General features: G+C 37.5%; 1 protein-coding gene across 1 annotated transcript in view; it reads right to left on the reverse strand.

The window, feature by feature from the left end:
- Nucleotides 1-4,952: 4,952 nt before the first annotated feature.
- The window catches only part of ATM (ATM serine/threonine kinase), a 78,846-nt gene continuing 55,896 nt past the window's right edge, over nucleotides 4,953-27,902 (reverse strand). The window contains exons 47-63 of the mRNA XM_062567265.1: nucleotides 25,888-26,055; nucleotides 21,744-21,863; nucleotides 20,899-21,116; nucleotides 19,935-20,142; nucleotides 18,876-18,989; nucleotides 18,309-18,467; nucleotides 17,029-17,167; nucleotides 16,573-16,655; nucleotides 15,123-15,263; nucleotides 14,062-14,178; nucleotides 12,493-12,642; nucleotides 10,846-11,011; nucleotides 9,515-9,601; nucleotides 9,321-9,435; nucleotides 6,820-6,883; nucleotides 6,029-6,165; nucleotides 4,953-5,900 (exon numbers count right to left, since the gene is read on the reverse strand). Of these exons, the coding sequence (XP_062423249.1) occupies nucleotides 5,717-5,900; nucleotides 6,029-6,165; nucleotides 6,820-6,883; nucleotides 9,321-9,435; nucleotides 9,515-9,601; nucleotides 10,846-11,011; nucleotides 12,493-12,642; nucleotides 14,062-14,178; nucleotides 15,123-15,263; nucleotides 16,573-16,655; nucleotides 17,029-17,167; nucleotides 18,309-18,467; nucleotides 18,876-18,989; nucleotides 19,935-20,142; nucleotides 20,899-21,116; nucleotides 21,744-21,863; nucleotides 25,888-26,055 (2,370 nt within the window). The 3' untranslated portion in view covers nucleotides 4,953-5,716. The remainder of the gene's footprint in view (nucleotides 5,901-6,028; nucleotides 6,166-6,819; nucleotides 6,884-9,320; nucleotides 9,436-9,514; nucleotides 9,602-10,845; nucleotides 11,012-12,492; nucleotides 12,643-14,061; nucleotides 14,179-15,122; nucleotides 15,264-16,572; nucleotides 16,656-17,028; nucleotides 17,168-18,308; nucleotides 18,468-18,875; nucleotides 18,990-19,934; nucleotides 20,143-20,898; nucleotides 21,117-21,743; nucleotides 21,864-25,887; nucleotides 26,056-27,902) is intronic.

A 27,902-nucleotide genomic window follows, 5' to 3' on the forward strand; every position in this document is an offset into this window, starting at 1 on the left:
GAGAAAAGGCTGAGGGAAGAAACTTGGCTATGGAGGAAAACAGTTTATGGTCAATTTCTGCAAATTATCAGATGTCTGCAAGAAACAGAGTCAACCACCATGACTTGTTGAGCATGCACATTACAACACAGCTCCATCCTAGAAGCTACAGGAAAGATTCAGTGCAACATTGCCTAGGAATCTTTAAAAGAGTTGCAGGACTTTTTCACTACTTGATCCGGAAAGTTCCTTCAAAAGAGGAATCTTTTACAGAAGTTTGCATTTTTTATAATCTTTTCTGCTTTGCATCCAGCATAGGGGGTATTCATTAGCAGTGGAGGCAACCAAATGATAAGCTCAATCTGCTGTCTATTGTGTGTTGTTTGGCAAATTGGGTGGGGAGAGCAGATGGAGAGGAAGAAGAGCCATGGAGAGTGCAAAGAGGGAACTCTGCAGTGACAGGCATGGCTGTAATCACTGTGCACCACTTTTTTATGGCCACATGTACAGCATATGAGGGGAAGAGGGAAAAGCAGCTGTGTGTACCCTTACAGATACTACTAGTATTAATTCCAGCCCAGAATGCCAAAGTACAGGTACATTACAGTGTTGATGCACAGGATAGGTGATGAGAGCGTGTGTTACATGAACACCACATCACATGGACAACAAATAAAAGAGAGATTTTGAAAAGTGGAGGGAACAGAATCTAAATCCTTCCTTACAGCAGTTCCCAGCTCTTCATTGTGGTTTTGCTCTTTCACCCTGCCCACTCTTCAACCTGCTTGCTGAAATGATCAATTTTATATAAAACTAGTATTTTAGTATCATTTAGTATCATTAAGTGCTAGCACTAGCAAAAATATTTAGTTTCTCCCTGAGTCCAGTTTCAAGCTATCTATACATTCCACAAGACAACACTGTATTGGCTTACACTAAGTTCACAGGGATGAAAGTAGCAGTAAAAATGCTTAATAATATTGTCATTTACCAGTCACATAACTGAATTGCCCTAAGCAGGTTTTGGAACCACCTATTTACAAAGGTGTTTTATTGGTCCTTTGTCATTAAAGCATTACCACTCACGCAGGTATGTAATAATAGTATAAGGAGTAACACAGAATGTGTAAGAGCGCACTATGCCCCGAAGAGAGAAAGCTTAACATTTTAGCACATTCAAAAAATGCTCAATAGGAGTAAATACATTTCACATACTCAGCAGTTTCATAGTGATATAGAGTAGTGACCTAATTAATTCAGTTATTTTTGTGATTTAAAAAAAGTGTTTTTACCTGGAAGAACCTTGAAAGTTTTCAGGTTCACATGGATGAAGACTCATTTGCATTTTATTTACACAGCACATTTCTCACCAAGTGGCCAGTTTAATGTGATTCCTATTCATGAGACGCTGTTCTTTGCTGATGGAACAGTTCAGGCAGAGTCTGTCAGTCAAACTAGTTTATCTGCCACGTTTAACTTACACATTTCACACCCCTGAGGACATTTGTCCAACAGAAGTTAGACCAGAAACAAATAATTCCCAGTAAAGATGTCTTTCTTCAGAAAATCAGAATCTGTTAAAAATTCTTCCACTTTCTATTGTGTTACAGGCTCATTTTCCTTAGAAATTATCTTTTCTAAATGTAGATCTTTCAAATTACTATGGAGCATTCCAAGAAAAAAAATAACGCTGTAAAGGCAATTTAACCTATCTTCACATCTTTCTAGCTTATAATATAGTAAATATATAGGTAAGTGTCAAATACTGATCCACTCTATCTTCAGTAGTAGCGCATGTAACAAAACCACTGTCCAGAATAAAACAGCACTTCCACTCAGGCTTGTATTTCCTGTTCAGACAGACACGAAACTTACTGGAACAAAAATAGAGAGCAGTCTTTGGTACTTAGTATTTTAAAAGCTTGAACTCTAAAGTGCTTTTCATTCAGTCCTTTCCTATTTGTCATTTCTCCCTTTCATAAATGTCATTCAGATTTGACACAGGGAAAGCTTGCTCTGCCTGGTAAGTTTGCTTTTCTAGCAACATGCTCTTGTATGCCTGGATGAGAGTTTTGTCCAGAGAAAAGCCAAGAAGCACATTTGGTTCCAAGGACGAACAAAAATTTATGTCAGCTTCATGAAAATAATACAAAAGACTCATCTTGCTATGTTGACATTAACATACAAAGCAAAGACACAGCATAAAAATTGTAGTTAGACTGTACAAACACAAATCAATGAAATGATAATTAGAACAGAAATTATTCACTTATACTGCTGTAAAAATGCATAAAGTGTAAATTAGGATAATATTACAGTATGCCATTTTTTTCAAAATTTTAAGAATGATTTGGCAAGATTTATTAGTATAACAGCAAGACTATTATTTTAGTAGCTTTTCTTATTATCTGTATTAATTTACTATCTAATTACATTAGGTCTTTTCAGTTCATTGGGGGAAATGTATTCTGTAAAACTATGCAAATAGAAAGCAAATTGTGTTCAAAATACACCTACAGTGGTTCTGAAAGGTATTTACTCCAGATATAGAAAGACTATTTGCTTCAGAGGTGTTGATCTGGTATGCTAAACTTCACTTCATAATCAGTCTATATTATCATGGAATTTTGAGTTAAATGAACTTAAATCATTTTTAATTATTTTATGCTGTTAAAGTAATGTTATGAAAAACATATAGCTCCCATGACTGGAATGCTGTCATGGATGGCTATGTGCTTTTTAGCAGAAACAGGCGAGGAAGGCGAGGTGGTGGAGTTGCTCTTTATGTGAGAGAGCAACTGGAATGCATCGAGCTCTGCCTAGGCAGGGAGGAGGACGAGGCAGTTGAGAGCTTATGGGTAAAGATCAGAGGGCAGGCTAACATGGGGGACACCTTTGTGGGTGTCTACTACAGGCTACCTGACCAGGATGAGAAAGTTGATGAGGCCTTCTATAGACAGCTGGAGGTAGCCTCACGATCACAGGCCCTGGTTCTCATGGGGGACTTCAGCCACCTTGACATCTGCTGGAGGGACTACACAGCAAGGCACAAACAGTCCAGGAGGCTCTTGCAATGCTTTGATGATAACTTCTTGTCGCAAATGGTGGAGGAGCCTACGAGGAAGGGTGTCCTGCTGGACCTTGTCCTTACCAACAGAGAGGAGCTGGTTATAGATGTGAAGGTTGGGGGCAGCCTTGGCTGCAGTGACCACGAGATGGTGGAGTTCAGGATCCTGCAGGAAAGAATTAAGGCAACAAGCAGGATTGCAACTCTGGACTTCAGGAGAGTGGACTTTGGGCTCTTCAGAGACCTACTTGGAGGAATCTCATGGGTTAAGGCCATAGAAGGAAGGGGGTCCAGGAGAGCTGGCTAGTATTCAAACATCATTTCCTCCAGGCTCAAGAGCAGTGCATCCTTATGAGTAAGAAGTGCAGCAAGAGGGGCAGGAGACCTGCATGGATGAGCAAGGAGCTCCTGGCCAAATTCAGACAGAAGAAGAAAATACACAGAATGTGGAAGAGGGGACAGGTTATTTGGGAGAATTACAGGAATGCAGTCAGAGTATGTAGAGATGCTGCGAGGAAGGCTAAGGCCCAGCTGGAACTGAGTCTTGCAAGGGATGTCAAGGACAACAGGAAGGGCTTCTTCAAGTACATCAGCAGCAAGAGGAGGACTTGGGAAAATGTGGGCCTGCTACTGAACGGGACAGGGGCCCTGGTGACAAGGGATACAGAAAAGGCAGAATTTGCTGCCAGTGTCACTCCAGTCTTCAGAAAGGGCAATAAGGAGGACCCAGGCAACTATAGGCCAGTCAGCCTTACCTCCATCCCTGGAAAGGTGATGGAACAGCTCATTCTGGAAGTCATCTCCAGACATATGGAGGAAAAGAAGGTGAATCCATGCTGGCTGCTCCTGATCACCAAGAGGAAATCCTGCTTAACCAACCTGATAGCCTTCTAGGATGGAATGACTGGCTGGGTAGATGAGGGGAGAGCAGTGGACGTTGTGTACCTTGACTTCAGCAAGGCTTTTGACACTATCTCCCATCACATCCTCCTAGATAAGCTCAGGAAGTGTGGGTTAGACGAGTGGACAGTGAGGTGGATTGAGAACTGGCTGAAAGGCAGAGCTCAGAGGGTCGTGGTGTAGAGTCTAGCTGGAGGCCTGTGGCTAGTGGTGTCCCCCAGGGCTCAATGCTGGGTCCCATCCTGTTCAACTTCTTCATCAATGACCTGGATGAGGGGACAGAGTGCCTCCTCAGAAAGTTTGCTGATGATCCCAAGCTGGGAGGAGTGGCTGACACACCTGAGGGCTGTGCTGCCCTTCAGAGAGACCTGGACAGGGTGGAGAGCTGGGCAGAGAGGAACCTCGTGAGGTTCAACAAGGGCAAGTGCAGAGTCCTGCACCTAGGGAAAAATAGCTGACCTGCTAGAAAGCAGCCCTGTGGAGAAGGACCTGCGAGTGCTGGTGGGTGACAAGTTGACCATGAGGCAGCAATTTGCCCTTGGGGCCAAGAAGGCCAATGGTCTCCTGGGTGCCTTAGGAAGAGTGTTGCCAGAAGGTGGAGGGAGGTGATCCTGCCCCTCTCCTCAGCCCTGGGGAGGCCTCATCTCGAGTCCTGTGTCCAGCTGTGGACTCCCCACTACAAGAGAGACATGGAGCTACTGGAGAGAGTCCAGCGTAGGGCTACGAGGATGATCAGAGGGCTGGAGCACCTGCCCTGTGAGGAACGGCTGCGAGAGCTGGGCCTCTTCAGCCTGGAGAAGAGAAGACTGAGGGGGGATCTTATCAATGTGTACAAGTACCTGAAGGGAGGGTGTCAAGGGGACGGGGACAAACTCTTTTCAGTTGTCCCGTGTGACAGGACAAGAGGCAATGGGCAGAAACTGAAGCACAGGAAGTTCCGCCTGACTGTGAGGGGGAATTTCTTCCCTGTGAGAGTGACGGAGCCCTGGCACAGGTTGCCCAGAGAGGTTGTGGAGTCTCCTTCTCTGGAGATCTTCAAGGCCTGCCTAGATGCAACCCTGTCTAACATGCTCTAGGTGACCGTGCTGAGCAGGGAGGTTGGACTAGATGATCTCCAGAGGTCCCTTCCAACCTTTATGATTCCATGAAAAGAAAGTACCAACATAATTTTGATTACTATGGCAAAAAATAGCACTCTTATGCTTGGATCAGAGATCCTATCTATGTAAAGAAATGTCCATTTAATTAAGCTAAAACCTGGAGAACCTTCAGTTCGTTAAAGGTGGGGCTCTCTTGTTTTCTTTTATATTTTTGTCAAGTATCACTGTAGCATTATTTTTAAAGTAAAACATCCCCTCCTATTTTTGAAATACACTTTAGCTAGTTATTTCATGAGCTGCAGCTTTCAGATCATCCATTCTAAACAGTCATGTTACCATACAAACTCCAGCTATTTAAGAGACAGACAAAAGTAATGAATCAAAGGCTTCAAGAATATTATACATCCACTTTGCCCAAGCAAAGTCATCAGCTTTGCAGGTCACAAGGAACATCAAAGCAGTGGTTGGTGTTCTACACTGGACGCTGAACATAACTGTGGAGAAAAAATGTTTACTTCATAACAAGCTATTGAAAAAGAAAATCCACCTAATATTAATTCATGTAAACCTTTACAGTTGCCACTGATGTGATGTTTTAATTAGGAAATAACACTTTGAAATGTAAAGACAGCTGTTGCTTAAAAACAAGTTTCTTATAAGATCCTCCAAGTTATACCCAGGGTTTCCATCCAGGAAAGAGTCGGCTCAGGTTTTTGGGATCCATGGCCTGCTGTATGAGAAGGTTCACCTGCCCTCCCACACTGAGCACTGTTCCCTCCTCAACACCTTTCAGCTTCTCCTGAAGTCTCATCAGAACACGCTCAGCCACTTTGTTAAAACTCTGGTCATCACTGCTGGAAAAATAAAAGAAAAAAAATGTGGAGTAGGTAGGGATCCTGAACAAAACTAATAACATTCAGAAGAAAACTGTAAAACAAAGCAATAGTGCAATAACCAGACAATAAGAAAAACAATCTTATACCTGGCTTTTCTATTACATTCTTGTGGGTCAGCATTGAGTGTAGAGCTCATGTCAGCCTCATCTTCTGGTCTCTGCTGCAAATATAAAGCTTTCAAAGGGTTCATAGTCCAGTCAAAAAGAGGGTCATAGAGCAGCACCTACACAGTAAATAAACATTATTTAATTCAAGCTGTTAATTACAGCTAGTTCAGTGACCTAACAGGAAGAGAAACACTCAGTTAGTGATGCTCATGCTAACCACAATAGTACATTTGGGTGGGGGGGAGTCCAGTCCCAGTGGCCTACATTGTTTAGTACATGATCCAAAAATAAAACTTCGTCTGGTCATTTGCAAGTATTTGAGTTCTTCGTATTTGGCTTGATTTTGCCACAGTCATAGCTCAACAATTAAGATGTCATTTTAAAAATACATTTCTAGTCACTAAATATCACTATTGAGGCAGAGTATAAGCAACTTCTTAAAAATTAGTTTAATTCTCTTCTTTGTGACTTAGACAAAGAGGATTTAATTAAATTGGCACTAATCACTCTGGGAATGTTGCCCTGTAGCTATAAGCTTTTAAGTACCAAAGAGGGAAAACTAGGCACATACTGAAACAAATAGTTTCCATAGAGAATGTAAACTGGTCTTGATTTCATTGAGGACTACATGAGTTAACAAATCTGAACAATACTACTAAACTAAAATGCAACAAAAACTCCCATATAAATATTTGGTATGACAAAGACAAGAAATCAAATACTTTTTTTTTTTTTTTTGCAATTTACTATCAGCATGAAAAAATACTTACCTGTACAATAGTCAGCAAAGCTTCTTGAGAATTTCTCATAACATCCATTGTTTTCTCACAGCATCTAGAAAATAATTAACTGTATTTTTGGATTCTCTTTGGTCAAATAGACTTTTATTTTCATTATTTAAATAATACATGTTTGATGCTTTTAAAGATTATTTCTAGCATATGAGTATCATCTCTGATGTTTCCATTTTAGAAAAAAAAGGAGAAATTCAGAAATACAAGACCAAAAGGAAACTATATACATCATAGATGATCATAGATAATCACAGATTATCATATATAACATCATATAATACCATTCAAATTTATCAAACTCTAATTTAAAAACTAAATTATGTTACTCTAACTGACTTCTCCTAATGGAAAAATTGTTCCATAACAACTTTTCTGAAGCAGATTATAAAACTTACTTCCAGTCTTATCTTCTTTCTAGCTAATTCTGTTTCAAGCTTCTCCCTTTGTTCACCACTAGCAGGCTAATGCTGTGTGTCAAAAACATACAACGCTGATACCTGGAGTAGGCAGCACATACATGGAGTGTTCCCAGCAGAATTACTCTGATAAGTTTCTCTCTTTGTGAAATTGAGCAGTTTTGTTTTGTTTGCTTATCATAAAGACAGAAAACTAACCAAGCAGAGTATTTGGAAAAGCTTCAGGGTGAAGACTCATAGACTGAGACAACATTCAGAGTTTTGACAACAGTACAAAAATTTGACTCAGTTTTCTGGTTCAGTTCCTTGGTTTATGTAGTGCTCCTATGGAAAAGTGATTACCTATTTCACTGTCTGGACTGTTTCTAATAACTGAGTTAGCACTGATTGTTGAGGTATGCCACAATGGTAATACTGGTTAGCTGGATCAAAACATATATGCCAGACGTGCTCTGCAACACCAGAGAATCTTGGTAGGGTTCCTTTATGTGAAATCAGCAGATCCAGTAGCTGGAGACATTAAGCTATGGGAGGTAAGTTTCTTACAAAGTAGATAGCAGTTTATTTGTGAAATCTCTCCAGTGACTTTAGACAAAGCAGTGGCTATCTGCATTCGCTCCCAACTAAACTAAACTTGTTAAAGGAATAAGGAATTTATGAAACAAGAACTCTTCAATGAAAGAGGGATTAAGCCTCCTTATCTACTTCAGAATGAGAACAACCACAACACAATTACCACAGAGTGGTTACCTGGCTACTTTCACTGCCAATCTTGAGGTAACTAGTTTATGCACTTAAACTGATACTGTTTGCTACAAATCAGTGTTACAAATCAGAGACAGAATAAAATGATTTGAAGAACCTGAATAGCCAACTTGCTACAATTCTGAAGGAAAACATCCCAACAGTCTAAACTGAGCGGATGAAATTTAGCTGTGGAACCTTGGCAAGCACAGGACCATCCCTGAATTCCACAACAGGGTGATATAACCTGCTATTTAGTGAAAAATATGAGAAGCTAGGCAACCATAATGAAATTCATAATTAGTTACATAAATAACAGTATATGATGTAGAGGACATATTGAGGAATGGCTGATGAACCAGAGAGACCTTCAGAGAGACCTGGACAGGGTGGAGAGCTGGGCAGAGAGGAACCTCATGAAGTTCAATAAGAGCAAGTACAGCGTTCTGCACTTAGGGAGGAATAACCCTATGCACTAGTACAGGCTGGCAGCTGACCTGCTAGAAAGCAGCCCTGTGGAGAAGGACCTAGGAATCCTACTGGACAACAAGTTGACCATGAGCCAGCAATTTGCCCTTGTAGCCAAGAAGGTCAGTGGTGGCCCGGGGTGCAACTAGGAAGAGTGTTGCCAGAAGGTGGAGGGAGGTGATCCTGCCCCTCTCCTCAGCCCTGGGGAGGCCTCATCTGGAGTCCTGTGTCCAGTTGTGGACTCCCCACTACAAGAGAGACATGGAGCTACTGGAGAGAGTCCAGCGTAGGGCTACGAGGATGATCAGAGGGCTGGAGCACCTGCCCTATGAAGAACGGCTGCGAGAGCTGGGCCTCTTCAGCCTGGGGAAGAGAAGACTGAGGGGGGATCTTATCAATGTGTACAAGTACCTGAAGGGAGGGTGTCAAGGGGACAGGGACAAACTCTTTTCAGTTGCCCCGTGTGACAGGACAAGAGGCAATGGGCAGAAACTGAAGCACAGGAAGTTCCACCTGAACGCGAGGGCGAATTTCTTTCCTGTGTGAGTGATGGAGCCCTGGAGCAGGTTGCCCAGAGAGGTTGTGGAGATATTCAAAACCTGCCTGGACACCATCCTATCTAACACGTTCTAGGTGATCCTGCTTGAGGAGGAGGGTTGGATGATGATCTCCAGAGGTTCCTTCCAACCTCAACCATTCTGTGTGAGTGACAGACAGCATTTAAGTTTGCAAACTATCATCAGGAATCTGTATCTCCTCTCAAACATCTTAGCTATTTAAAATACAAAAATCATAATGCCAAAAGTACTCTGCTGCTTCCTTACACCTCTGCAATACAGGATCACTTACCTTCTGAAGACCCCTTCCACGCCAGTAATACCCATTCCATCCACAATATCTCTGGTTAATCTAAATGGAACAGTCTCTGGTGTGGGAAGGATTTTACCTTGCTCAAAAGCAACCCCTGGAGGAAGGGATAATAAATGTTTTTAAAAAATGTTTTGGTAAAGAAAAATGAAGGTTCTCTTTTTTCTTTCACTTACCCAGATCTATATGCACTAGTTCTGCAGTTTGTTCATCTATCAGTATATTCTGAACATGCCTGTCTCCAAGTCCAAGTATATAGCCAACTAAAATAAAAAGAATATTCAAAAACAAAATATAAGTGCTGAAACCATATTTACATACCACAAAAACTAGGAAAAATGTGATAAAGAGAAGAGTATTAGAATCAATATAACACATGTAAACAAATTGAAAGTGAGAGGAATATTTCTTCCCCCATGTATACAAATTACTCCAATTAAGAAGAGCAAATGCCACTCCATGAATCCAAAAAGAAGATGTTATCTGGATGCAATAGCAAAAAGGTTCCTCTGATACAGATGTGCATGGTTCTGCCTACTCCAAAGATTTCTTGCCCATTTCCCTCTGTAGATAGGTTAACCAAATGTTTTCTTAACTTTCTAAAAAAAGGTAAAAAGCAAGGGCACAGTAAAATTAAGAGCTTTTTATTATTAACATATTTTAAGAAAACTTTTAAACTTATATATCCCAGAAAACAGGTCTAGACATAATTCAGTTGAGCTCAACTATACATGAACAGTTTGAGACATTTGTGTCTAACCTCATTTCAAAAATCTCCAATGACACAAATTATAACTCTTTCAGGTAAGCCCATTTCAGTGCTTTACTATCCTTACATTTAGAACATCTACAAATTAAATTTCGCTTGCTGGACTTTGAGCTGCTGCTGTTTTTCGTATTCTCTGATGGCTAAGGAAAACAATAATTTCTGTAAAACTCCTTCATCTGAATTCTGCTAAATTGTAGATATACCCTTTTTTTTTTTTTTAGGAAAAAAAGAAGTATACAAACAATATGACAGAAAAATCAAAGGAAAAATGCCAAAGCTTAACAAACTATTTCAGCCATTGCTAATGATGCTAGTACAAGGAAAGTAACAATTTAACTTTTCAGATTTAATTCAGTTAAAACATTTGAAGCTTCAAATGAAATGAATGAGTATTAAGGGAAAATCAACAGAATCAATCAGATAAAATCCTTAAAAATCTACCAGACTCTAAAAATACACATAAAACAAAAAAACAGCATTTCAGTCCCTCTTTCTCCAGGGGACAGAGAGGGGAAAAAAGAGATCCCAAAATTCTGATTATAAAAAGAATGCTAGTGTTCTCACTGGCATTTTGTCAGCCTGTCCCCCACGCATTCCTGACATGTGGCAAAAGCTGAATAACCATTACCTCTGAAGTGGCAAAAATTCTTTGTTTACGTAATCTAAAAAGGCAATATTAATCATCCACCATGCAGACACTACTGTCTTAAAAAGAATAACTGCAAGTGTATATAGTACCTATAGAAGATGTAGCCACACTGCGAGTGTACGCCAATCGTTTCTGAAACCACACAGCTGGATCCAGGAACTTTTCCATGCAGAAATAACGGAACACAGGCTGAAAATTCTCGCAGACGTTCATAAAGATATTGTATTTCTCATCAGAATGTTTCTTTTGTGCATCCTTTAAATATATAAGATATATTTTCCCCATGATTGACTGGTTTGGATGGAAGTTACCTCTTCCTTTGAAAGAAACACATTAATTCCTTTCTAGCCCTCAATCAAATACTTAAGCTGTTCTCTCTCTTTTCTCTGAGCTACGAAGGAATTTCTTTTTTAAAGCAATCATTAATGTACTTATCTGTTTTACTAAACAATTATGTTTTCACACACAACTCATGGGCTGTCTGTAAAAAACACACTCCCATTCCTTTCCTTTAGCAGGTTCTTCTGTTTACCTGAAGGCATCATGGGAAAGTCGTTCTCACTCATTCACACACAAAGCTTCACCAAAGCCAAAATTAAATATACTTTTATCCTGTTAATACTACATAGATTTAAAAGGAAATAATCTCTTGCACAGCCTTGGCTATATAAAGTAACAGGTAAAACTGTTTGCAGTGACCTGCTGAAACCATTCAGTGTCCCTTAAATACAGGAGTGGTTGTCAGAGTGGTGCCTGGCCTAAACTGAAGATGCGTATCATCCAAAAACGTAGGGAGTGACGGTAAGATATGACTTGCATTCAACAAATTGCAAGCTGCCCCCAAAGGGGGTGGACCTGCTCACCCACTCACATCCACAACTGCTGCTGCTTTTTTTTCCCTTTTTTTTTGGGGGGGGGGGGGGGGGCTTTGCACTTTTTTAACACTAGTTTGTGAGCTAGTGAGCTCATTTGGGGAAGTAAACCAGCTGAACCCATCTAATAGCTACCCACCAGCAGAAGGAAGAACCCTCCCCCTATCTGCATCTACTGAGTAAGGTATTTTTCTGACAGCTTATATAAAATTGGTCATCTTTTGGCTTAGCTCCCTGAACTGACTTACAGTGAGGTCAGACGTGTGTGTGTGTGTGTGTGTGTGTGTATACAGCTGTAGGTATCGAAGAAGAGTGTGTGTGGGGGGGGGGGGGTATGGATGAGGGCCAAACCCCTTCACATTGCCTTATGACAATTAAGACATTACATCCATCTCAGCTGCATTACAGAACACTATTTTTATTCTCAAGGATCAGTACTTAAAGAGAATTCTGGTTTTATTCATGAAAATAAAATGATGTTTCAATGCAAAGAGGAACATGGCAAGTATAAATTCTGTAAGAAAACTTTATATTGACTCTGCTGGGTCTCTGTAATGATCATTTTGGAATTCCAATAGATTTATACTCTAGAAAAGAACTACAACAGATTGTTTTGTTCAATTCTTCCCTGCAACTTCAGCTATGTTCAAATCTTCCCTGCAACAATCATTCAGTAATTTTGATTTTGTAAAAACTCTTCACAGGTTGCATTCAGATTAGTCTGAAGATCTATGACCAGATGCTGCTGGTCACATTCATCTTAGAAGTATAGCTTTGTTGTCTCCTTAAATACTTAAGAAAAAGAAAACCCCTCTGTGTAGCAGTATATGAGCTAGATGTTTTTCTTCTATTGCTAGGACTCACCATCATCATCTTCTGACACTGATAACTGCAGTAATCTTTTGGCCTGTATCTCTTGTGAGCTCCGTCTTCAGCATTCACAAGAAACTCTCCGATGGGAGTTGTTCCTGAGCACCACTCAAGAACACCACTTCTCTGAGAAAGGGGAACTACCTGTGAAAACAAAACCACTGCTGCATGAGGGGGGCATTACACAAACAACTATGAATATACATACTTCAGAGCATGGGTGGGTATTTATGTTTGCTTAAAAAGACGGAAGACCAAACCACACAGCAGACTACAATATATGTTTTAAAATATATGTATATGCAATATATAAAATCTACTCAAGATTTTCCTAGTGAATACTTCACCGACTTTTTTAGCCCAGAGAACCTTCCATGGATAATAGTAACATGTCATACTTGAACAGGCTAATACAAGCATTGTGTGAATTAAGGTAAAAAGTAAAATCTGAAACAAACACATGGCAGCTGCTTGAACACATTAGCTTAGTCCTAGTCTGCTTCCCATCCTAAGGAACAGCCGGTCACTTCATAATTGGCTGTAACAGTTACCTTGATTACTCAGCAGACAGAACTCGCCATGAGACTCAAAGATTTCCTGCCCACAGAGGAATAGCTACCACCCATTATCCTTCACTGTCCCCTCTTACAAAGGAGCTATATACTTCATATATAGTATATGTATTTCATTTAATATTTGCAACTTTTATCTTCTTTGTTCTTCCTGTTTAGAGATGCTACAAAAGTATGAAAATCTCCTTATGTAACCCCTGTTCCTTTCCTCTTTGCTCTTATTCATTTATACTCATGTAAAAAAAACAAGTCTTCATTGAAATCTATTCAGAAAATGCAAACCAAACTCCACCTGTGAATTCTTAAAACCACGCTAACAATTCAGATAATTTCCTTGAGAGATTCTGGAGTGCATATTTCTCGCTTATCAAAGACAAGAACTTTTACTTAAAAAGTGTTTACTAACAGGTCATCTTCATAGCTTTTACTGTAGTCTCAAACACACAAAAAGGAAGGAAAAGGGGAAAATATATGTCCAAATACATTTTCTGCATTCATATTTAGATTTTATTTCTGTATTTCCAATTCCAGCAAAAACAGTTCTGCAATCTAAATCCTGCATGAACAGACTCTAGACAGGTCTTCTGGATATAGTTGTGATGAAGAATATAAGACAAAATTAATGAGAATTCAGGAACAAACTTGCATGCCAAGTTTAATGACTAGCATCTTACAATTGTAAGATGTACCTTTGTGTAATGCACAAAGACAGTGCATAATGCATGACTTGCTTTCATCATATGAACTTAAATTGAAAAGAAATTTTTGAAATTTAAACATACATTGGGGCAGCAGAATTTTTTTCTAGGGACTTGCAAAAATAAACTGTAACGATTATTTTGAGTTTATTCCACACCTTATGAAGGGGTGACTGTTTTCACATGTACATAAATATACTTTTATATTGTCTTTAGGTTAAAAAGAGAAGAATGGGAAAATATGTTGTAACAGCAGCATTTATTCCTCTGTTTAAGCTGTTCTTCAAGGCTACCTTGTATCTTCGGATGGTTAATTTTCTCTTTCGTGTTTCAGTGTTTTGCTGGAGCAATGTATTGCACATCTGGAAAACCTGCTGCATAACAGCATCTTGTCGCAGGTCATCACGTCCCTGTAGCGCAAACACAAAAAGCAGTTAAAGACCACTTTTGTCAGCATCCAACTTCTTCTACAACTTAAAATACTTCAAAAATCCCCAAAACACAGGTTACCTTTCCATTATAATCTCCTGCAATAAAATGTAATTAACATTTGCTTTTCCTTTGTATTTGGTTTTCTGATAGTGCTCTGTTGCTTAAAGAGAACCATCATCAACTTAAATCATCATCGTCATAATCTTTTTGACAATATTATTTGATTAAAGATTAAGTCAACATACATAATGTATGGTACCTTTTTTTCTTTCTTTTTTTTTTTTTTTTAAGTTTAATTCACCGTATTTACCAATGCAGCACACAGATGCTGAAGCAGCATCAAGTGGTACTGCAATTCTGGTTAGGGAAAGCTCATCTAGAGATTTATGCATCTCCCTAAACCTTTCAATACTGCACCATACGTAAGAGCAAAACAAAGTTTTCCCAGCAGTTGCTGAATGTTTATAAAGCATCAGAGACAAACACAACGATATCAATTGAGTTTAAAGAGAAATAATTTTGGTTTAGGAATTTTTGTGTCTATATACATATTTTCAAATAGTCTCTGAATCATAATCCTTTTTTATATAGGGAGTAAAAAGGAAGTATTTAATATAAAATGGCTTTTATTTGCTATACATTCTAGTTACTAATTGAGACACAAACACACATTTCAGCAGGTCTGGTAATTATCTCTTTAACTACTATACATACACACATCGTTGAAAGATAATTACAAAAATGTACAGTATTATGACATAGTTAGTGACTTCCTTTATTAAAGCATCCCTGAACTGAAAAAATTTTCACTGACTGTGAAATTTTTGCTCAGGGTACAGGAGCAATACAATGAGAAAAATGACATGAAACAAAATTCCAACCTGAGATGATCTGAGATGTCATTACAGCTGACAGAACCTACCTTAACCAGTTGCCTCCTTTCTTTACCATCTGATCCTACACAATCTATTATTTTAGGTAGATTTAGGCCTCCTGCTAAGCGAAATTCTGGCTTAAAAGATCTTATTGTCACCAGATTTTCATAACTTCCTGTGGGATCCACCTGAAATTATAAATTTAGTTTAAAATTACTACAAATATTACCTCCATTTCACTCAGAGAGAGAGACCTGAGGTCTGTAAGCCTTACTGGTAGACTAGATACTAAATATTTATATGAGTATTCTATTATCTACAAGGAAAACACCCCAAAAAGCTACATATATGTTGCTTGAAAAAAATAAAAAAAAGGAGTGAGCGTGATTCCTGATTCTTCATTTCACTGCTAAAGGGGATCTAGTGCTCCAGACTTCTGCCAAACAAGCTCTGAAACAATTTCAGCCTATGTCAAATCATGTTCTCCTCAAAAATGTTCATGTGTGGTTGGGGGACACAACAGATCAGGAACCATTCACATCTGGCAATGCCACAAATGTACCCAAACTAGTCTTAAAACTCTGTGCCAATGCTATATCTTCAATTGTCCTGCATACCCTCATGCCACAAAGCAACTCCGCTCAGTTAGCTGTTAGGAAATACTGCTCCAGTTATTTATGTCACAGACCTCCCATTATTTCAAGTAGTTTGAACTGGGAAAGAAAGGCAAAGAAAAAAACAATCATTGTTATTCCCTATGTGGAGGTCCCTCTAGCTCTGCAGATAAAGCTAAATAAAACAGGTCAAGGAACACTATTACGCCATCTGACTTTAGAGGCCAGAAGTCACCACCCACACTACGCAGCCTCTGGTTGTAGTCCTTTTGGCCCCAGGTATTGCTGCTTTGTAAGCACAGTCCTGAAACTGGCAAGTGTCCTGTGTAGAGCCAGCGGACCCTTAGGCACCTAAGAACGAGTGCCTACGTACTCACCCCATCAACAACTTAACGCTGCTGAGAATGGGTAATTTACCATTACTGAACAGAAAAGCATCTAACATGGGCAAATAGGCACAACAAAAGGAGGCACAGCTATTAAGTCTCAAAACTTTCTAGGCATTCAATGTTTCCCCAAAACTCTTGAGCACCTGCAAAATAAGAGATTCATAATCCCAAATCCTCTCTGTGATTTAGGTATCTCAACATTCCTTTTCATAATGAAAGACTAGCTAGTGGTAACAGTGGTAGTGGCAAAAACATCTTCATATGATAAGCAACTATCCAGCAAATGTAACAGTTTGGTCAAGGTCTTCCTAACCCTATGGGAAGGATTTCGCCCTGCATCTCCCGTTCCACAAGAAAATACCTCATCTAGTAGGATGACCTTTAAAGAACACAAGAATTTGAAGAGAGATATAAGCTACGACTCTCATTATAAAAAGCAGAAACTGATTCTAAGATTTAATGTTATAATGTATATTTATTTCAGTTTCAGTCACCTTAATTTCCATGGTGGGAACAACAACATCCTCCAAGTTCTTCAGCTTAATAATTGGCTGGTCGGTTGGAATACTTATCCCTTCTGTAATTAAAAGGAATTCATACTTTTAAATTTAGAATTCCAAGCACACATCAAAGTTCACAAATATCAGCCTGCATTGCTTTTGAGGACCCAAGACCCCACTGCATATTTCTGTCTAGGAGCAAGTGGAACTGATGAGAACTATCACAGGAGAACTGGAGTTCTCTGGAGTTTCATGCTCGGAAAGTCTGAATCTTACAAATCAAGAAATTCCTATGACTTTTAAACCAGACTAAATTTTACATTTATCAAAACTAGGACATAGTATTGGCACATCATCTCCTTTAACTGAATACTTATAAGTATTACTTCTCATCCATGAAAAAAATATACTTCTTCACTACAAAAAAAGAAAAAACTTTTCAAGCCTTACTTCTTTGAGATTTCCACGGAGTAGCATCTAAGTTTGCTAATGTGATGTAAGCATCACAAAGTGCCTCAACATCTCTAACCATATGACGGCTCCTCCTCCTTATAATATTGATTATATTGCGGGCAGCCTCCATTCTGTCCTAAAAAGACCAACAAAATACAAACACTACATTTTGAAAACTATGCCTCATCAGATTGAAAATGCATAATAGCATACAATCAGTCAAGAACAATCGAGATAAATCCTACGAAAATTGAGAAAAATCGATAGTCCTTTTCTAACATGAACTGAAATAATCTGAAAACAACTTCTGTATTGTCTAAACTGAGATAATGAAAAAAGTGGAATGCATTTGGGGGTGAAGAGGGAGCAAATCTGTGCAGGCAAAGTGCAAAAAATCTGCAAAAATCCTGCAGCAAAAAGGAACGGGCAGTTTTGGATACCCCCTGCATCATCTTCCTGCTTCCATTGTCTCCTTCTGACTGAAGGAAAAGCTTGTATTAAAAAGGTAGAACCTGACCTGTGTCCTTTCTGGGCTAAATATGAGATTTAGTTGAGTTTAGCATAATCCCAGCCCCAAAAGTGAGATCACGAAAGAGTTAACAGTTCCAAGAGAAAGAAGAAAAAAGGCACATAAAAATGTGGTGGAAAATTTTATCAGGGTAGGGGAAGTAATGACACACATCCATGCCTGGACAACAGGAAAAGGGGAAAGAAGGGGCATGTGAGATGATCCCAAAGGCAGGTTACAACAAAAATTAAATAATAACATGAAGCCACAGTTCCATGTTATCGATCACTATTGCCTTTAATATTAATGTCATATAAAGAAACAGATCTACTATGTAAGGCTAAATACTTAAAAGAGATATTATCAGTTAAACATTCAAAGCAGGAAAAAAACTCAATTCTGCATGTACTCTGAAAAATAAACATACTCAAGTCCTTGCTGCATCTAAAATGGCTTTATGGAATCTCACATCAAGGACATTTATCAGAAAATTGTTCTTTGCAACAATCTGAGACTTGGGGGTAATTGGTGCAGGATCAGAGAAAATGGATAGTCCTTTGTTCAACTTCAGTAACAATCTATTTCAATAATAATTACAAATGTATGCTCAAAAGAAGGATCTTTTATTAAAAAAAAAGTACTTTTTCCTCCCATTCTTTCTTAACAAGAGTCATTTGCTGAGCTCTACACTAACATATCCCCTTGAAATCATTTTTTTAAACAAAAGCTAATGTGATTAATAGAACTGAATTTTTATTTTTCTAGTTACCACATCAAGCTGGGAGATTTCTTTTGGTGCATTTTTAATTAATTTATGTCTTCTTATTGCTTCTGGTTTTGTCAGGAGTTCATCCTTGTTAGCATTTGCCAAAGCTAATATTATAAACAAAGTATGATGTGGATGATCCAGTGAAATTCTAGATATTAGCTTCAAAAAAAAAAAAAAAAAAAGAGAGATCACAATATTAAAAGTTGAACAGAAGAAATAAAAATACTTAATTAATATAATTATTTTTGAGTTTCTATAGTTCTTTACAGGAACTAAAAGTAATAATATCACTTAAGAAGTTTTTCCACAACTATAGTATATCAAAATATATTCCTGTACCTACATAAGTGTACTCTTAGTAACATCAAAATCAGTAATGTAGCACGGAAAAAGTCCCTGACCCTTTTCCTACTTCACCGAAAATACTGATTTTGCTTAAGTCATTTTAAATATACTTCTACCAGCTACATTGAGATATTGCTGTACAAAGGAAGATATATATATTGATTAAAGGTATGTATCACAAAGCCAATCAAGATATCTTCTGATATAAAAAGTATAAATTACGCTATTCAGAACTTCATGAAATCCTAGACCACCCATCATCTTGGTTCCCATTCGAGCAGCCAGCTGGTACATCAGAGGCAAAAATTTGTATGAAGGAATCTTCTCTGCATTTTTCTGTGGTAGAGAAAATTCAGTTAGAAAGCTGTACTGAAAAAAAAAAACCATAAAGATTGTAATGATAAAACTGGGTAAGGGCTAGCAATTTTTTTTAAGTGAAAGCAATCATTGCTGGACGATCAAGTGGCAACATAGTAAGTATCACATCATCTTAGTCCGTGTCTCTCAAGTGCAACAAGTCTTTGATGAGAAAAGTACTATTTGCTATTCTATTAGAGCAGAGCTTAGACACATTATTTCAGAATGTCCATATTACTAGGTTCTATATGAACAAATGGCAAGAGACCATCCTAATCAGAACTTCTACAACATAATTTAAGACAAGAAACAATTGTCTGTTAAAAATATGAGTACAGGAACAGTTTTTATTTCTCAAAGTTAATTATAAGACAAAGAGATGCAATGAATTAGATCTCAGTTATCAAAGCAGGTCATTCATGTAAGAGTTAAGAGATATACTGGATCATAGTAGAAATGACAGAATCAGTCTGAGAATTAGAACCTCAATGGTTCCTGGCTGTGGTGTTCCACAGATGGTCTAAAAATAAATCCATTCACCTGAAAGTATACACAATATAAATGAGACATAACATAGCAAAGAATGTTAAAGAAAGACATAGGTAGTATTCAAGATATGTAAAGAAGAAGGTAATAATGGTGAAAGGTCATGAGCTGTGCTTAATCTTACAGACTTCTTAAATTACAGTGTAAGATGGAATGAAAATTACATTGTTACTGATGAGTAACTAATTGATGAGCAATGATAACTGAAAAAAAAAAAAAGTTTTGAGGGAAAATTTAAGGAGATACATAGGAAAGCATAATGCACTGTCCTACAATTCATTTTCTAGAAACACAGGTATCATGAAAAGAACATAGAGGAGGAGAAGAAAGATGGGTAATTTCAGTTAAAGCACAATAAAGAAAAAAAGCAGCATTTACCTTCATCATTTCATTGACTCTATCAACTCCAGAATTTTCAAGCCATAGAGAACAGAGACGAAATATCCACATGTCATGCTCTTCTCCACTTAGTAAACAGCTGATATAGTTCTCCACTGCTTTACACAGGAAACGTTTACGATCCTCAGTTAGGGCATGTATGGCACATTCATCCAATTCAAGTTCTCGCTGAACTTTCACTGTGTATCTATGTGAACAGTATTTTGGTTTTTTTTTTAACTGAGTATTTCTTAATGAACTGACAACAAAGCTGTCTGTAGTTCTCTTGTTCGTAAATTTAATAGGTTTTTTTTACTTGTTTTGCATGCACAAGCACAGTAAAATAAAGCCTGTTAAACCAAATTGTGGCAGCTATTCCTTTGATGTATGTCTACACAAACCCAGTATTCTTTAATTAGATTTTCAGTCAGTACCTTTTTTCTTTTTAATGGTTAATCTTAATATCTGTGCAAATATGAATATCTAATACCAACTATTTGTGTAAGGACTTGAGTTTCCAACTGCTAAAGTTTAGAATTTCGCCTCATTTTACATTGTTCTTACTAAATCTTTAATTCTACAGTAAGACAAATTATCCCCTTTACTAAATGTACGATGGAGAAATCTCAAACTCATTTAGTTTTTCCTCGTAAGACTTTCTCTTCAAATAAACTGAACAGGTTCAGAGAATAAACCTGAACACTGGTCCATAATCATCCATACTGTCTAACTGTCACAACGCTCCTTCGCTTAGTTTTGGCCCACACTAGCTAGCACTCTCCTAGACAATGTCCAGGCACAGATCAAGAATTACTCCCAACAAGCAGTATGGATTTGGCCACTTGTTTTGGGAAGAGAAGTTAAATTCCAGCTGTAGAGATGTGAACCTTGCTATATCACTTGCCAGAGGGCCACAGAATTAGTAAAGATTCCACAGTAACTACCTTTCAGTTTGAATGCTCACCTGTTCGTCTGAACTTTACGCTCCCTTAGGAGTCCAACCTCCTCCTTGGCCTTCTTCAGTAATGCCTGCTTATTTTCAAACTCTGAGGATTTCATGTAATTCTCAATTCGTTGGTACTGATTATCTGAGAAACGAGCCAAAGATAGAAAAGCCTTCATCTTTCCTTTCTTCAGCTCATCACTGCCATCTCCACTTTGACTTGTAGCAATTTCCACAGCCTAAAAGGGAAGTTACAATTATAATAAGGCTGATAATTAGATTGATAATCAGTATAATTAAACTCTATTGCATAACACATAATTAAACTTTATTATTTAATATTGCATCTGATGCATATATATGCATACAAAATAAAACCTATTGTACTGAATATTCTTGTAAGGTAATTTAATTCTTGAGAAGTGTTTCAGCGTCAACAGTCAAAAATATCACATTTGAAAAGCAAAGATATTTTGCTTTATAAAGTGTAAAACAATGAGGAAAAAAATAGAGATGGTTGATAAAATGTCAAAAAGAGAGGGAAACTGTAAGTGACAGTCACTGATTTAAACTATCAGAATGAAGAAGGTATGTGGAGAGTAACAGGAAAGGCAGGAATAACTATGTGAAGATTCACAAACTAGCATGAAATAGAGAAAGACAGAGTAGAAAAATATTACTAAAAATGCTTTTTCTACTGACCAAAAGTTAAAAAATGATTACAGTATTTTGAAACATTAGTACAAGGCCTTCTAGCACCTGAATATAGACTGTCATGAACAAAAACTCCAATACTGAGAACACAATCAACTGAATGACCTGTCCAGTAAGTGCAGAAGACTGCACATTTCAAAGATTTGCTGTACCTTTTCTAAATATTTCTGCATGATGACTGTAGGGTTTTCCAAGCATGTTTCTGCTAACCAGGTGCCACATAACCTCAGACACTCTGTGTACATCAGTTTTAGATGAGGATCATTCTCAACCTTCAGGAAAGGATGTTTTGAAAAAAAAAAAAAGAGGAAAGTATCAAATAAATATCTTTTACATACAAAGAAGGCAATTTATTAACATTTTTACTCTCACATATACTTTAATCATTTGGGCCTATTACACCTTCTGCATCTACAGTCATTTACTATCCATAACAATAGCAGTTAATAACCTTAAATCACTTTGTGATTGTTTTTTTCTGTGATTTCTGTTTGAATGAAGAAGAGCATAAGCTATTTTTAAATAGTTGAGAGTCTGAAAAACAGCATAAACTGATAAAATTTAATAAATATTGTATAAATACACAGCACATTTCCAGAATTGTTATTGCTAACATCCCCATTTAATTTGAAGTCCCATAGTACACCCTTGAGGAAACATTCTGGTGTTGTGATAATTATCCAGTGTGTAATTATTAAACTTTTAGGGGAGACTGCTAGATGGAAACTTGGTTAAAAGTGCTCTGAGAAGACGATGAAGTAGAGTTCCAAAGGATTTGCCTCTAGATGGAAGTTCAGCTTTAATTCTATAATAGGACAAGTTTCCAAAATACTTGTAATATAGGGTCCATATTAAAGAAGATGTTCAAGGTGACGACACTGACTGTGAAATATTGAAAGATATCAAAGAGGCTGCAAGAACACAAATCCTCCTTAAGCAGACACACTGGAATGTGATGCTTAGACTAAATTTTTGGAGGCCTTCATTAACTGTTTCATGGAACAATTACGGAAAGAGAAGCAAAGAACTCTCCAATTTCTTCTGTACGGAGAACGTGATTGAAAGAACTACAATTTTTCTGAAGAATAATTTCCTTAACAATGTATATAGATTCAAAGCAAATGTTTATTACCTTCCAAAAAAACTCAAAGAAAGGCATTACGGCTAAATAGAAAGGTAAGGAAGATGAAGGAAGCTTTACCTCATCTAGCAAACAGGCTGAAGTTTTGTCTAAGTGAAAAATAAAAACAAATTAAAAAATCATGAACTATCCTGTCAAATGAAGAAAAAAATCGCACCATTGAAAAGTCCGAAAAGACCAAACAATTTTAAGACAACACAACAAAGAATAAAAAAATCATTTTTAAATCTATTGGGAGCAGGTAGCCACCAGATGATCCACTTGATAAAAAGACAATCAAGTTATAAAACAAATAGTGCTCTGAGAAGATAAAAATAGAGCAGATAAAAGCAGAATTATCTGCATTCGTTTTCAGCATGGACGAGTTTGAGTAGATTCTCACTACAAAAACTTTCTTAATGGGGGATTCAAAGGTCTGTCTGTTACATGCGTCAATAGCAAAGGCCATAAAACAAACTGACAAAATGAACAGCATCAATTCACCAGGACTAGACTGTATTTTTCCAAAAGCAAGTCACAGATGAGCTAACTGAGCTAGTTTCTACTAACAGAGGTAGAAAAGGTTTTGCTTAAAAATGCCTTAGTATCAGGGGGCCTGGCAGATGGCATGCAAGAACAATAAAAACAGCAGATAGATGAATTGCTCTCACTGTGAAGAAATTTTTTCTTGCATCCACATAGCATTTTTCCTGAAATAACTTGTTACCTTAGGAAATCTGTGTTATCAGATTCCCAGCCACTTTCTTGTCCTTCGTGTGCCTGGAAATAGCTATGACAAAGACCTGATCCATAATTTTCCTAGAGACTAGAATGAGGCTTACTGCTCTGCAGTTTTTCAGATCTTGCTTTTTGCCCTTTTTGTAGATGTATGTATTTATCCTACTCCGGTCATTCAGGACTTGCCCTCAAGCCTTCTCTCTCAGTATCCTTGATGCATCCCATTTCCCAACTCAATTGCCTTTCTTTGAAGAAGTCAACATAGGGATAAGGAAGAAACTGTCTGACAGAGTCTGCTCCAACATATTCTGTCAGTCATTTGACACGGTTTCTCTACAAAAGGCTCTTGAAGAAACTAAGCCACAAGGAATAAAATCGGTGGTTCTTGGAGGGATAAAGAACTAATTAGAAGATAGGCAACAGGAGGAGAAATAAATCGAACAGTTCTGACCGTGAACCTAGGTCACCAGTGAAAAGACTCCATAGATCCAGTGATCTCTGCTGTTTGACAGATAATAATCTGGAAAAGGCGATGAGCAAAAAATCTGGAGATGATATTAAATTACTCAAGGTTATAAAAACGAAGACCGAAAAATTGTAGGCAGACAGTACAAGATGGTATAAAAAAGTATATGAAATTATCAGCAAATGATCAATGTAAAGTGATAGAGGGGGGTGGGGGAAAAGGGCTTCATATATGAAACAGTGGACTGTGAGATCGCTATTCCTGTTTGGGAACATACTGATAAAACATTAACACAGTAGCAGCCAAAAGGAATGGAGTATTAGGAATTACTATGAAAAGAATAGAGAACAAAGCAGAAAGATCATTAGACAAGGATATAAACGCATAACATGCCGATATTGTAATTCGGGTCCCCACATCTCAAAAAGGATACAGTAGAACTGGAAAGAGTACAAAGAACAGCAAGAAACAGTTTCCACACAATGAATGACTGAATAAACTAGTATTCTTCAGTTTGGAACCTGGATGAAAGGGGAATGATTATGACAGGCTAGGATAGTTTATAAAATCATGAGTGCCGCAGAGAATGGAGACAGAGAACAAGTGTTCACAGTTTTGTCCTAGATCATAACTAACATGGATGAAGATGGAGCCTTCAGAACAAACAAAGAAGGTGGCTCTTGTGACAGGGTGAATTAAATTGTGAAATTCCTTGTTACAAGGTTTTTTGGATATCAAAAAATCTACAGAGTCAAAAAGTGACTGGATAAATTTATGGTATAAAAATCCATTGGAGAGAATTACATACAGAGCAACTACCTCTGTGTGCTATGAATCAATGTGGGGGAATACTCTGGCGATATGCCTCAACTATTCTTTATACTCTTCTTTAGAAACTTGATGTTGTCCACTGCTGAAATAGCAAAGAGGGATTTTTAGTTCACTTTGTACATTCTGAATTGGAGATATGAAAGCAGCATTTCCTTTACATCAAGTGGTATAATCTTTCAGAAAATTTACAAAAAGATGATACAACTCAGATTCAGAGGTAACTGCTGAAGTGAAACTTGATGGATGAAAATCATGAGGAAGTACTGGAGACACCTGCAAATAGGAAAACATTTCGCTCTTTGAAGTGAGACTCCATTTTCAGAACAACAACATAAAACTCACAGCCAAAGGTGCTTACAAATGGGGAAAGATTTACAGATGTGACACAACATCTCTGAATCACATCTGTGTTTTTTGATACTGGACCAATTCAAGAGACAGAAAAAACTAAGGTACAGCAGGGAACGCTCCACAGCCAAAAATCCGCTTGAAATTTCTGTACACTTTGTGATACAGCTTCACCCTTACTGAAGCCCCAACTCATACTCCCACTTTGCACAAGGATGCCCTACAGATATCAGGGAAAGTTTTCCATGGAGGAATGCTTCTTAGTAGAAAATATATTATTCTCTCTCTATCTGACATTAATCTTTTTACACAATAAGGACCAGAGATGAAAACCTTAATATTCTTCTTCTAATAATAAAAACATGGACACTATTACACCTCCCAACATAGTATATTTAAACAGACCTGCTCAACTACTAGTTCATTTAACTATGAGTATAGTTCAAGAAGACACACCTCTTTTAAACAGTTTTGCTTAAAACAAATTACCTTTCAGCATCAAAGGAAATGATATTTGATTTTAAGAATCTATAAATTTGACAGTGGTGGAACTGAAGATAAAATAATGAGCAACAAATTCTAACATCTGCCACCTTTACAGATTCACTTTGAAGTCTCCTCCTAAAATTTGCTAATATGGATTTTTTACTTTCAGTCATTTTTAGAATGCAAAATAGATTTAGTAATATTACAAATAGACTCTTCACTTTCTTTTGAAGGAAAACTTGAGAAAGTGAGAACAGGATTTTAAATAATTTAATTCCTACAAGTTATTACATTTTATAATACATACCTGAAACCAATCTGCATCTAATTTCTTTATCATCCCTTTAAGAATATTCAGTGCAAGACTCTCTTCTTTTTTAGCCCAGAAAACTTCAGCCTCTTCTAGCTGCCATTCAGAAACCCCATACCCTGTTGGATTGCATTCTTTGATCTGAAACATAGCTCTTTCTGGAAGCTGAAAGTGGAAAAAAAAATCATCATCAACAATGCTTTAAGTCAAATCCACATATCTCATGGCAAGTTTCGTTTTTAAACTCCATCATTAATTTGCTCTATTTGTGCAGCATATTCAAGTCAACCTATCCAATGCTAAGAATTATGTGGAAGAGATGAAGTAGTTTTCTCTGAAGTACTTGCAGAAAATCCTGTCTTGCAACAAAAATAGGCTCCTAACCTGAACTTCACCACCCCCAAAATAAAGTATCCATATTTAACAGTTTTAATTACTCAGAGGTTTAAGGTATTCTACAATCATTACCTACTACAATATTACTAAGCTAAAATTATAAATTCATTACTACTACATCAAAAGAGACCTCACCAAAAAAAAGAAAAGAAAAATAGCACCATCATACGCTAATTTGTTTGTATGCCTCCCTCTTCACTCATATCATCGGTGAAGTGATATTCTCAGTATTTTGTAATCTTCCATCACTACATGATAACACAAAGAACAAACTTGTTTCTATAACAGCATCAAAGATTGATGCTAAAGTGTGTTTTCAGAAGCTGTCCAACTAACAATCAAACCAATCAAACTTCTAACTAAGCATTTTACACAACATAAACAATTAAAATGTAAGCAAGTCTAAAATGAAAACATAAGTTAGAGTATTTCAGCTAGTGGGCAGTATCGTGATTCCGTATGGCACCCTCTGCCTTCAACTGATGGCGTTAGCACCAAAGTGGAGGAAGGAAAAGCCATTAATTGCAACTAGTGCTTCCTCAGAAACTTGCCCACATCCAGACACTTATGCCATCAACTACTGGTGTGCCAAAAGGAAAAGATTATCACCACACAGTTTGAGAGACAGATAAGGCCTGGAAGTATGCCTCAAAAGTCACATATGGCCTGTAGCACCAAAGAGGCTGGAACAACAGTGTTTCAGAAACACACCGGATGAAATGCTCAGAACCTTCTCATCTTCCCAAAATACAGAACCTCAACCTTAAGCTTTTTCCGTAACTACAAGTCAAACTGAAAAAATAAAAATTCCTGTTTAAGCTCCTATAGGACACTCATCACTACAGTATTAGTGGCTGCGTAGGCAAGAGACAAAAAAAATAAAATAAATAAATAAATTTACGGAAAAATTCTGGATGCATTGAGTAAACCTCTCAAGGAAATCCAAGACAACTATTTTACTGATTTCATCATTATTCATGAAAATAATTGGAAACATTTTGAAATCAAATTTTAACACACTTTCTCATACGTGAAACATTAATAAACTTTTCAGGTAAAATGTTAGCTGAAATTACTTCCTTCCGAGGTTTTAGGAAGAGAGTGCTGCTCTATAATTCTGGTTGAGTTACTACTCCTGATGCACTAGCTGGAACAAGACAAGGTGAACGGTGGATCCTAAAAGAAGTTCTCAGCATTGGCAACTGCAGACACCACTGGTCATTCCGAATCCTAACAGGTCATTAACAGAGAGATACTTGGTGCTGTGAGGATATAACCCCTTGAAGTCAACACGAAATATGCAGATACAAAGGAGTTCTTTTTGTAACTCTAAGCTGGAACGTTAGAACAATCTTATGCAAGTGACAGCTGGAAATACACCACTGTATCAAAAAAAAGTGATAAAGCTAAAAGAGCATTTTGTGGTAAAATTTCTGATTTAACACTATCTGCTTCATACAGTGACTTACAGTTATGAACAAGAATGAGAAAATATGCCCACAAATAGGGCTCATGAGTAAGTTCTGCACAGCTTTAGTCTCCAAATAATTGATTCACTAAATAAAACAAGAATATATTTTTAGCACTACCGAGAAAACAAGTTCTTTATAAGCTCA

The sequence above is a fragment of the Rhea pennata genome, chromosome 1, assembly GCF_028389875.1.
Source record: "Rhea pennata isolate bPtePen1 chromosome 1, bPtePen1.pri, whole genome shotgun sequence".
Lineage (NCBI taxonomy): Eukaryota > Metazoa > Chordata > Aves > Rheiformes > Rheidae > Rhea > Rhea pennata.